Raw genomic sequence first — 12610 nt, forward strand, 5'->3', positions numbered from 1 at the left:
GGTTCTGTCTATCTAATTCAGTGCTGTCCCTGCCTTTCCCTATTGCCTATGACACTGAGGCTGAATTTCATTTGCTATTCATCATCTTATATGGGCCTAGATTCATTCACTGACATCATCTTCCTGGTCCAGTTTACTCTGTAAAATTGTTTGACAAGGTTATCAGTTTGTAGGTCAGTCAGATATCCTGGGGATACCTAATGTTACCCTCATATCACACAGGCTGTGTTCTCTGGTACATTCCTTTGTATTCAATACTAGGGGTGCCAAAAAATGCATACACGTGACTTGTATTCATCTTTTGTTATTGGTATCTATTGAGTATTACAATTTTAATACAGTTTTTTTCCTTTTTTAAAATATGTATACGTTTTTTTGGCACCCTCTGTGTGAATTGATATAACAAGGAAATCAGTTCTGCATTTTAAATAATAAAATAGATTGTCACTGGGAACTTTTGCAAGATGGATACATATTAAGAACTATAGCTAATAACTGTGAAAACTATTATATAATGTATTCTGGAAAGAATTGCTAAATAATTGGACAGGCTTTTGAGATAGTTTTAGGAAACACGATGCAAATAAAGTAGTTGTATGAAAAATCAACTCTGGTAATTCTTCAACAAAAAATTTGCTTTTCTTTTACTAAATATACATTTTGTTATTCAGTATATTAAAGTAGGAAAGTCATTTTTTTGTCGTTCATTGTTATCTTTACAGAGAATTTTTATTTGTTTCTTATGACATTTATCACTTCTACCTTTATTAAAGTTACATGTATATGTCTTATCTCCCTTATAAGACTGTAAGTTCATTGAGAACAGAAATCATGTTTTATTCTTTATTTTTTGTCTGTTTCCAGGACTTTAATTAGTAGTGTAGTATAGTGTAAATGTTTAAGGAAAATAAATTTCATAAAAATAAAATAAATCTCTTTGCTTTTACAGGCAAAGCATTGGCAAATTGAAAACTGTTTTTCCCTTCCTAAAAAGGATATTAATTTAATGGAAAACGAGATTCAAGAAGAAAACATAAGGGGCATTCCTTTACTTACTAAGGAGGAATCATTTTTAGAACCAACAGAACATTCTCTATTTGATAAGAAAAATAAAGATGAAGCAACATACAAGTAAGTTTAAGTGTTACCCAGATAGCAACTGGAGTCTGAATAAGACCTAGGTAAGATTGGCCCAAATTTCCTTCTGTGCTCTCTGAAATTTCCAATGACTACCTCAAGATTTCTCTGAAAAATTGGGGCTTGGTAGGTTTGTGTATGGCAGGGAGAGAATTTATGTTCTCAGGGTTATATCTGGTTCTTATTTCTTGCCTCCATTAAATTCTTGATTTCTAGTCAGTGTCTTCCAGTCCTTGGTTTCTGATCCATCACCAACCTTATTGTGGAAATTAGAACCTTTCCTCAAAAACAATATATGTGTGTATGCATATATGTATGTGTGTGTGCATGTGTGTGGTATCTACCTCAGAAAGAATGTCAGATTTTACTCCTGGTTTTGGTAAGGAGTACAGAAGGTTAGATGACAGAAGTTGAAATAGATTAACTTTGAATAGTAGATGTGACTCTTCTTTTAAGGCTTCTAGCCTTTCCTTCATGTTGTTAAACCATTTCTTCTCTTTGCACCACTCTGCCAGATCCCATTCTTACATTGCTTTTTCTCTCTACTGTCAGGCAACTTTAGTTATTTCCTATACTCTTGCTCACTCCATGCTTTCAATTTTGCCTTTCATACTAAGGAACCGTTATTTTTTTTGAGAATGATTTTATTCATTGTATTTTCTTTGATTCAGATGCAATTTTTTGTACCATGTGCATATATTAACCTTTTTTACATTTATAGAAAAATTGCACAGAAAGTACAGAGTTCTTACATACCTCACCCCACCCCACCCAGTGTCTTGCATTAGTGTGGTACATTTATTACAATGGATGAACCAGTATTGATATTTCATTATTATTACTTATTATACAGTCCATAGTTTACATTAAGAGGGTACAGGTAACGGTTCTCTTATGACCCCACTCAGGGACCTCTGCATTGAACATTTCCAAATTAATGTACTCTTGGTCAATCTCCTGTGGCTCAATCCCACCAGCTAGGGTTGCCTTCGGAAATACCCATCACAGTGTTTTTCTGTTACAGTCCCCTCATACTGGCATGTGTCCCCTCTTGCATAATTCCTCTTGGGTTAACTTCTGTTTGGCCAATAGGAAACTCACTCATCCTTGCCACACCAACTACTCACTGGTTGCTCCTCTCCTCTTGTTTACTTGGGTAGCTCCAGCGGCAGCTTTTGCCTGCAGCCATTTTTAGGTATTCACTGGCCTATTCTTTCCCGCTAATGATTTCTCCAGGCAGTATACATTAAACCGTTTGATTGATCTATGTGAATGGAGCCTAGAACTGAAGGGGAAGCTTCCCTCCTCTCTCATGGTAGTGGGACTGAACACACACCAATAACTCTGTCCTCTCTTCTCTTACGTTATCACATCTTTGGTCTGTTTATATCCTAGAATGGTAGTTGGCCTGGGTGTCACCAGGTTGGTTTTGGAGCTACCTCACTTTGGAATATGGGAATGCTTTTTCCTCTTAATTAATTATTATGCTTTCAGACCTTTTGGACCTCTGCTGACAGGGAGATAGAAGGGAAAAAAAGTCCCCTTTAAACATCCTGTTACACTTTGGTATTTGTTCTCCCATTTCCTTGAATAATGGCTTGCTGAAATGTCAAGTGGCATTTTACTTTCAGGCAGAATGATCTTTTCAATTTAGAAACATAGCATGACCAATCCTGTACAATAATAGAATGCTGGAAATGGAAAGATTTCTGATACGATAAAATGCCCCACCCAGCTACCCAACTTAACTTTTATAGATCAGGAAATCAAGTTACTCCCAGATAACATAGGTAAATCATTGTTTCTCTTCCTGTCACACTTCTAGAAAAGTGAAGGCAAGTGTTACAGATTCCTGTTTAGGAGTATTTCAGCCAGCATGCAAATGTCCCCCTCCTTATGACAAACTCAGTTATTTTTTTAAATCAGACTTTGCTTAGATTTAAAAATTGGCAATTTGAACTGTTACTTCTTTCCTGGTTTCTATCTCATCTTATTACATTTCCTATTATACCATGACATTTTTTTGTTATGAAAATTAGTGTGATATATTGGTTTTTAAATTAACAGATTTCTCTTAAAAGTAGAGCTTTGTATTCTGCCAGATTAAATAGGTGACCAGTAGAGTCATCTTCTTACCTTGTTTATAGGTTTCTGTAGGCCTAGAGGGGAATTTCCAGTGCCAAGATGAAAGATATCTGTATTGAACTGTATCTTGTCAAATGACAATACATCAGAACAACCTGTGATCTTTACAATTTCTACCTTTATTTAATTCAGATGACTGGACTGAAATAATTATAAGACTTTAACAATGAGAGAACAGAATAATGTCATTTAGGAATTATTGAACTAATTGAAGGAAAAATGTTAACAACATATCCTCAGAATTGATGTGTCTGGTATACCCCTCACTTTTCCCAGGAACATGACCAGCAATTCTATGTGGGAAACACACAAGTGCAATGTCCATTGTCAGCTGTAAAATGTTCTTCATGGCCTCCATTTAATACTGAAGAGATTACAGATCAGTTTCTCCTTAAGGAAATATTATTCTTAAGAATGTGCCCTTTTCTTAATCAGATTAATAAATCAAGGAGAGAATCATGCCAGGTCATGTCCGTATGGAAAAATATGAGAAAAATGTTAGACAAAAGATGGAAAAGTACATTTAGTATGTGTTAATACAGGTGGGGGTATGTTTAAATGAGTGAGGGGAACAGTAAGAAAGGTGGAGAAGCAAAAGGAAAAAGCCATTAAAAAAAAAGAGAGAGAAGGAGGAAAAACGTGGGAAAAATATTAAATAATTTAAAACTATCTTCTCATCTTAAATCCTAAGATTCTTTCTCCAGGGTAAAAATCTTGGTGTATATCATCTTCTGGCTTAAGGTATTTTATAATATTATGGCTGAGAAGTAGATAGCTGGTAAAATGTCAACTTCAATTTAAACCCTGAGGAGATGAAGATTAATATAAAGTTTAACAGAATAAGGAAGTCCTAATGCTGAGTGAAAATTGATACAGAGAAATAGATTTTTCCCTTTCTTAGGTTCTGCAAAAATGATATTACCATTAGAGAAAAAAAAGAATAAATAAATGAAAGGAAAAAATAGGCAGCAAAAACTACAGTGGACATGCATTTTTTTTTTCTTAATGTATGGCAACATTTCATTTCTGGACTCACACAAAATTATTCTAATAAAAATTATTCTAAAAATATAGGTAAAATAAATCATTTAGAAAATATAACCTTAGAATAGTTCTTTATCACAAAAATCATGCATGTTCACTAGGGGGAAATTTGGAAATACAAATAAACAAGAAGAAAAAGATGAAAAGAAATTACCTGTAGCAAAAACATTGCTAACACTTAAGAATTTTACTCCCGTGGCTTGTTCTGGGCATACTTATGCAAATAAATAAATGGAGAGTTTATTAAAATGAGGACTTAGTGTACATTATTTATAACCTATTTATCACTCAGAAATACACAACACGTTCATTTTTGTACTATTAACATGAGTGTCCACAGACGTCAACATTCATAATGACTCCCTAAGAAATTCATCGTGTAGCTTTTTAACCATTCTTTGGTTTTTAAGCATTTAGACTGTTACAAATTTTAACTGGGAAAACATTTCTTTAAATAACTTCATGTGCACCTGAATTCAATAAATTCTTTGAAGGTTTAAAGGTCTTTAGGTCATCTTGCTAAATTGCTGTCCTGATGTGTGGGGACTCCCTCCAGTGTATATGAAAATGGCTGCCTTTGAACCAACACCGGCTATTGTCATGATAAAAACTGTTGTCATGATAGTCCATTATTGTTTTAAATTGCATTTTTTATTATTTGGGAGAGTGAATGTTTTTTCAGATGTTTATTAACCTTTAATAGTTAAATGATGAATTTGAAAGGGATATTGGAAGTCTACTAAACTAACCCCTATAGCATCTTTAAGAGAAGTACATCCCAGTCTCTTGAATAATTGCTATGGGACGTGCTCACTTTCTTACCAGATAGCCATCTTTATTAGGGAACCATTCTTTACCATAGAATGGCTCTAATGTTAAGTCCAATTTATCCATTTGTAGGAGTCTCTTTTATTGATCTTCATTCTTATTCTAGGGTGACAAAGAACAAGTTTTCTTGAGATGCTATTATCTGATAAATTTATTTTTTGGTTACTATTTAAAATATTTCTTATGGAGAAAGGGTTAATTATTAGAAACCAGGATTAAAAAAAAATCAGATAGAAAGTGAAACAAAAATTTCCATTAATTTCTTAGTAAATTTATATAAGGTGGAAGTCACACTTAAAAATCAATGTTTTTTAGACATGTGAAATAATTATGGTGTTTTCAGTTCTATATTATTGTTATGAGGAAACTTATATTTAATATTATTTACATGCTTATTGAGACCTAATTATTCTGCCAGTAGATCTCATGTGAGAAATTAAATTGGAAAATTTATGGACAACTATAAGAAAAAATATACAAAACATTAAAATCTCATTTTAAATTCAGGCATTATCTGACATAAAACACTTGGAGAATTAACAGACTACTTCTGCCAACAATCTGTGGCAATAACTATTCTATACCTATGTATGACAAATGAAAGCAAATTAAAGTCTACTCAATTTTTGAAATTTAAGTCTTAAAAAACACTAGTACAGCCAATTATTATTTTTGTAAATGCCACATCTCCTTACTTTTTGTCTTATCATCTGATAGTTGCCAGGAGTATTAGAACTGGCTATCGGGGATGTTGAAACTCTCGGCTTTTAGTGGAAAAAAATGCCTTATTGCTTAAAGTAATATTAATAGCAGCTAGCACTCATTGAGCTCTTACCATATTCCAGGCACTGTCCTAAGGTCTTTATGTGTTTCACTCATTTAATTGTCACCGTCATCCTCAGGGATAGCTACAGTTGTGATCCCTATTTCACAACTAGGAAAAAAAGCACAAAGAAGTTAAGTGATTTGCCCAATGTCAACCAACCAGCAAGAGGTGGACCAGGGATCCATCCCAAATCAGGCATTCTGGCTCCAGAATCAGTACACTTTGCCACTACTCTATACGCCGTGTCCAACAAGCATCATGTGACAATATTGAAAAGTTATTGGTTTCTGAGTCAAGTGATCAAATATTTTGTCAAGTACCTGCTATGTGTAAGCCACTACTCTAGGCACTTTCACTTTCCTTGAGCCTCGTGGTCACACATCAGTCTTTCCTTCTACACCCAGAACAGAGAGATGGGAGGTCAGTCAGGTAGAGCCTTTCCTTCTCATATGATCGATGGGCAGGTTACTGGAGCCCATAGTTACCAGACCCTCTTTCCTACATCATCATGTAAGACATGTTTGCAAATGTTTTAAACTTTATCTAAGCCCTTTATTTCATTCTTCTATTTCTTTATCTTCATCCATTAGAAATATTGGGATTTTAGGAATATTAACCTCTTTCTAGTTCCCTATACATTTTCATAGTAACCACTCCCCCAAATATCAGATATCTATGGAAAGGAAGTAATAGGTTGGCCTTTGAATATGTAGTTAAATTTACAGTCTAATTATTTAAAGAGCTGTCTTTGGTCTTGCAGCTTTATCAATATAGCTGTATTTCCTAGGCAGTCACCTAAGTAGTACAATTTGTTGTGATACCCAGGAGATTCCCTCCTACCTTCTGCCCATATCTCCCTTTGTGGATTAAACTCTTTAGTGGAGCTAGGCAAAGTTTTTTGTTATATACATAGTAATGTTTTATTTAAATACTACTGGATGACAGAGCCAGAAAGTAGTGGTGTAAAAGCAAGAAGGAGTTCAAGGTGTTTGGGGAAAAGTCAAGGTCTTGTGTTAAATAGTCAAAGATAGACTTCACTACTTCTAAGCCTCTCTCAACCTTTTGTACCTCAGTTTATTTTAACAATACTTTTCTGGGAAAAAAGAAATTCTTAACCTAATAACCACAAGGCCTATCTTCACCATACTGTACCCTTCCTACATCCACCACCAACTTCTTCTTGTTACAGACTCTTTTACCATTATAAAATGACTCTCTAATGATACTGTCATTCTTGTCTTCAAAGCCCAGGCAGTGGCTAAATAACATATTCTTTTTCATAGGAGATGGCATGTTGCAAGGGAGTCCATCCCAATGTGATTTCGGGAAAACTGCCTCCAGCCCTCAGTCTTTTGGATGTCAAAGGTTTCCTTTAAAAAAATCTATAATTCCAAATAATTTCTGTAGATATTTCGCCCAATCATAACAGTAGAGCTACCCTCCTCATCCCCCACCTTAAGTGTGGGCTGTACTTGGAAACTTTCTTCCAGAGAGCAGTGTACAGAAAGAAAGGAAAAGTAACTCTATGGTACAGAAACTTGGCAAACACAACCTTGGTCGGGTGATAAGGTGAACATCAGCAGTGATAGATAAGTCAAGTTGACAACGTGTACCTTTGAAAAGATGTGATGAGACTAGCCTTCATTTTTATTGTCTTCCTCTCAACAACAATTATCCCCCTCTAATCATAAGAAAAATATCAAATAACCCCAATTTGAGGGATCTTCTACAAAAAAATCTGACAAGTATTCTTCAAAACTTTCAAGGTCAGGAAAACAAGAAAAGTCTGGGAAGCTAAGGAGTCAGATTTTTGGCAGCACAACTTGTAGCTATTAAGGTTGAAGTCTATGACAGTGAGTATTAAACATATTGAAACCATTTCCTGTTTTCTGCCTGGAATTGTATAGAACTACATAATCAACTATATTATATTAGATAGAACTATATAATTATATAGCTCTATATATTATATGTAACTATAATATATAGAACTATATATTATATAGAACTATACAGTGGTACCTCCGTTTTCCAATGTAATCCATTCTGGAAGACTGGTCAAGTTCTGAAACATTCAAAAACAGCTGACAGCTAGGCCTCGATCTTGCACTCAGGGGAATCCGCGTGACCTGTTCAACTTCCGAGGCATGTTCAAAAACCGAAGCATTTACTTCTGGGTTTACAGCGTTCGTAAACTGAAATTTTCATCAACGGAAACATTCGTAAACCTAGGTATTACTGTGTAATGAACTATATTATATAGAACCATATAAGTTGCACACAGGACAAGCATAGTGTGTGTTGCTATGAAAATTTCTTCTGCATAGCATTTTCCCTGACTTACCAGTTGATATGAAGACAGAATCTTTGCTTTAACTAGTTAGTCACTTGGCCTCTCTAGCTCCTATTTATGTATATCTTCACCTGGCTAGAAGGCAGTTTTTTCAAAGATTGGGCTTGATTGGTATAAACAAATGTCCACACTTAGGTTCATGGGCTAGAGATGTTTTTCTTTGTCAAAGTAAGATAGATATTTATAGCCGGAAAGTCTTTGTTCATACTTTGTGGTTAATATTTTATTTCACCATGTATTATTTTCTTCTAGAGCCAGATCATCAGAAGTCATAAATCTAGGTATAAAATATAAGGAAAAAAATATCCGTAAGAAAAAATCACATAACCTTTATAATGATGAAGTTATACAAAAATCATCCAGTAAGTAATCATTGTTGATATATTTTCATAGTATTATTATTTCGTAGATTGATATGAATGAGACCAATGAGTGTCAGGAATGTTGGTATTCCTTGATGAACTCGAAGGTAAGGTCCTGTCATCTTTACTTAACAAAGGAGAAAAGTAAGGCTCAGAGACATTAAGTAACTTGTCCAAGGACGCACAGTATACAAGTGGCAGAAGTATAAGGTCAAAGCCAGAATATACATACAAGGTGGAGTGAGCAACATTCCCAAGGCTCTTATTACAAATATTTTTTCAATTTACGTCCAAGGGGAAGCTGCCCTTTCATAAAGCAGGTAAATTAATTTTAGAATTTTTGTTAAAATTTTGCTATCAAAAGGTACATCATTATTTGTTAATATTCAATGCACATTTATAAACTGATGTACTTCATAGGATTTTGTCAGGATTGTAAGACATATTATAGAACCTCAGGTTCTATAATATGCCAGGCATTGTTCTAAGTGCTTTACATATATCTTTATTAGTAGTATTATTACTGTTATTAATATTATTTTGTTATTGTTGTTATAATACCTTGGAACATGACCTTTGGAGTGAAACATAGTTGAACATAAGTCCAAGGTCGGCTGTTTACTAGCTGTGTAAATTCAGCAAGTTATTAAAGCATGTGGGGCCCCTCCTCTATTTCCTCATCCATCGGAAGGGCCCAATGACACTTTATAAGTCATGAAGTTTTTCTCCTTTGCTTTGACAAAAAACTTGTTTCTCAAACTGTGTTCACTGTCCTAGCAGCATCAACATGACCTGGATCTCAGAAATGTAAATTTTTGGGTCCCATCCCCACTCTACTAATAAGAAATGGCGTGGCACATAATAGTTTATGTTTTAACAAGCCCTCTGGGTGATTCTTAAGTGGGGTAAAGTTTGAGAACCATAAGTAGCCTGCGACTTGCCCCATAGCAGGAGCTCATTACCTTCTCCTTTACTGAGCCAGCACTATGGCAAAATCACAGTTCTTACCCTTGGCAGAGGTAACAGTCAAACAAACATGAAATCACATCTTGAATTTAGCATTTGTACACTTCCATTCCGTTATCCAAACGTTTTCACTTTGTCCAAGACTTTGCTTTGAAGGGCATGATTAAAAGAGCTTTCTTTCCTATCATCTCATTGTATGCATCATAAATACAACAACACAGCTCTGGTTTACATTTTAGCACAATGAAAAAGTACCTGCAAATTCAAACATTTAGATATTTTCTTAAATTAAATGCTTAAAAAAGTAGATTTCATATCACAAAAGATACAATTTTCTTGTAGATAAAAGAGAAACTAGAGCTTTCCCCAAACTGCAGAATACTCATTTTCAAAGGAAAATAGCAAAAGAATACAAAATTAAAAAAAAATAAATAAATGAATGGGGAGCCTTGAGTTTCATTTGGTCCCTTTGAATAAAAGAACTGTGGATTTATCATGAACAGCTGTGTTTATAGGGTTTGCTGATGACTGCAGCTGTACCAGCTGAGTAGCAGGAAGGTTAAATTTAAAAAAGTTAACTTGGAAATGTGCTAGCTCCTTCTGAGGAATTAATGATATACTCTGTTTCTGTCCTCTAAAATGTGCTTTGTGAAGGCATATTTAGATCATTAAGCCTCGGAGTCCTGGAAGAGCTACCTGAAGTGAATAAACCATCTTTTCTTCTAGACCAGGAGAAATATTTTAGGGAAGAGCAAGAGGAGGAGTGTCCCAAGATTCCAGAGCTTCCGTCACTTTATAAGAGTAAGTTCTCAGCCATCATATACTTCCATCATCTCTTCCCATGAAACTCAACCAATTAAAAATAGAAAGTAGAAATGCATGAAAGTAACAGGTTTGCCTTCTAGGTTTCAGTGAAATGAAGTGTGGTTTGACTGTTAAGATTTATATAGCTTAGCTGCTGCTCTGTTTTCTCAGAAAAGACAGCCAACATGCTGGAATACATAAAAATAATATTTTATTTTGTCACTTTTCTGAAGTCAGAATGCCATGAAGAGGCATTATGGATTGCCATGGATGGAAAACCCTCCCCTCATATAATGTTAATTTTCAAAACAGATACCAGAGAAAGAGACATCATAAGACTGTTTTAGAACAGTCTCTGACAATCTGGTTTTGTTCTTTTCATGTGGAACACTACAATAGAGGCTCTTTAAAGTGTATTGTCTTAGAGACTTCCAGCTGCAGTGCTAGGCTCATATGATGAGAGGACCAGAAAGCTGAACTTAGGAAATAAAAAGAAATGCTCTTTCAAGATTTGGAAACAAGATATGCCAAATAATGCTCTATTTTTCAGACTGTTATAGGCCTCTGAGTTTGTAAGAATTTGAAGAAAAATTTCTGTACAAACATCCTATCCACATAGAGGGGCCCTGTGGGAGCACAGACAGCACAACCTGATTCTCAGTGAAGCACTCATAAAGCATATGGACACTGCAGGGAGCTTATTTAAAATAATTAATGAAAAGTGCAAGTTTCAACTTGTAACAGTCAGAAGATCAGAAGTACACTTGAACCATCTTCTGAGATCTGTGGTTTCTAAACTTTTCAAATCCTGTGAGATGGGGATTCAACATCATCCTTGAGAAATAATAACCTTGTAGGAGGGAGGCGTTTCTTTTCATTCATGCTTGAGGAAATTTAGGTCTCTCTTCTTTGACTGGTTCCCTATGGAAGGGGAAAACAGCTGGTCAAATTTTTTTTTGAAATTCCATTTGTAAGCAAGGTACAGCTGTCACTCCTCATTGCCACAGTTTCCAGTCTAATTATCATCAGCTTCCTTTGCCTTGTCTCAGAGTTCCTCTTTTCTAAATTTGTCATCATATATTTGCTCTCATGAGGCTCATCTATGGTTTCTGCTCATTTCTTTTAAAAACATGAATCCACAAACTTCAGGGCTCCAAGTAAACTTTAGTGCATCCGACAGGGCTTTCAGTCTATCATTCTATTCTTTTTCACCAGGATGATTCATGTTTAGGGATAAATATGGGGAATACTTATCTGGTCCTCCTGAATCAGAGACGAAAGAGAGTCTGGGGAACCTACACTAAGAAGAGCGCCAGAGAGCCAGGATAGAATGGAAAGATAGTCCAGACACAGAACATGCACAAAGAAGGAAACTAAGATGGACCAGGAATCAGAACTGAGGCAAGAGAAATGGGCAACAGGGGGCATTCAGAAGCTGGAGAGCAGGAGGTGGGAGAGGTCAACAGTCAGGACTGCCATCACCTCTCCTCAGCCATGTGAATGCCTGCTTACGTGAGGGGCCCTATACATTCTCCTCCATCCACGGGTGAATTGTCCTACTGCTCATGGAGGACGTGTCCTACTGGACAGCGGGAGGTGAGGTGGCTGGCTGAATGCGAATACGTAAAAGACTAATACATTTTCAAATATATTTTCCCCTCTGAATTTCTTAATATAAACATTTCCTGTAATTTTCAGTTTTAAAAGGATGTGTTTTTCTCTTGCCTTTTTTAAAAATTTTCTTCAGCATTTCTCCCTTTCCCTTCTCTGAAAGTGAAAATAGTTTCTTTTTATTTTTTTTCTATAGTTTTGTCAACCTGAGGGAGAGACAGATACAAACTGTTGAGGACATCAGAATGCACAACACATAATACCGCAGATGATGTTCTTTGGAAGCACCAAGGAAAAAACCATATTTATTGACTCTGGCTGAAACAGAGGAAGGAATTCAAAGTGGAAGTCATATTTGAGCTGGGACTTAGAATGAGTAGGCATTAAAAGGGTAAGGGAGGAATAAAGCAAATCAACACCAAGGAAATAATGTAAGGAAAGACACCTCAGTGATGACGGAGGGTAGATGTTCAAGTGATTCCAAGTTTACTGAAATGGCTGACTTCAGATGGTGACAGGTTAACTGAGTTTGAC

General features: G+C 35.5%; 1 protein-coding gene across 1 annotated transcript in view; it reads left to right on the forward strand.

Annotated features, from left to right (window-relative positions):
- Positions 1-12610, forward strand: part of WDR49 (WD repeat domain 49) — a 136271-nt gene that overhangs the window by 108131 nt on the left and 15530 nt on the right. Inside the window, 3 exon segments of the mRNA XM_081072548.1 lie at positions 950-1131; positions 8586-8695; positions 10316-10462. Of these exon segments, the coding sequence (XP_080928674.1) occupies positions 950-1131; positions 8586-8695; positions 10316-10462 (439 nt within the window).

Source organism: Rhinolophus hipposideros (assembly GCF_964194185.1).
Source record: "Rhinolophus hipposideros genome assembly, chromosome: 2".
Taxonomy (NCBI): Eukaryota; Metazoa; Chordata; class Mammalia; order Chiroptera; family Rhinolophidae; genus Rhinolophus; species Rhinolophus hipposideros.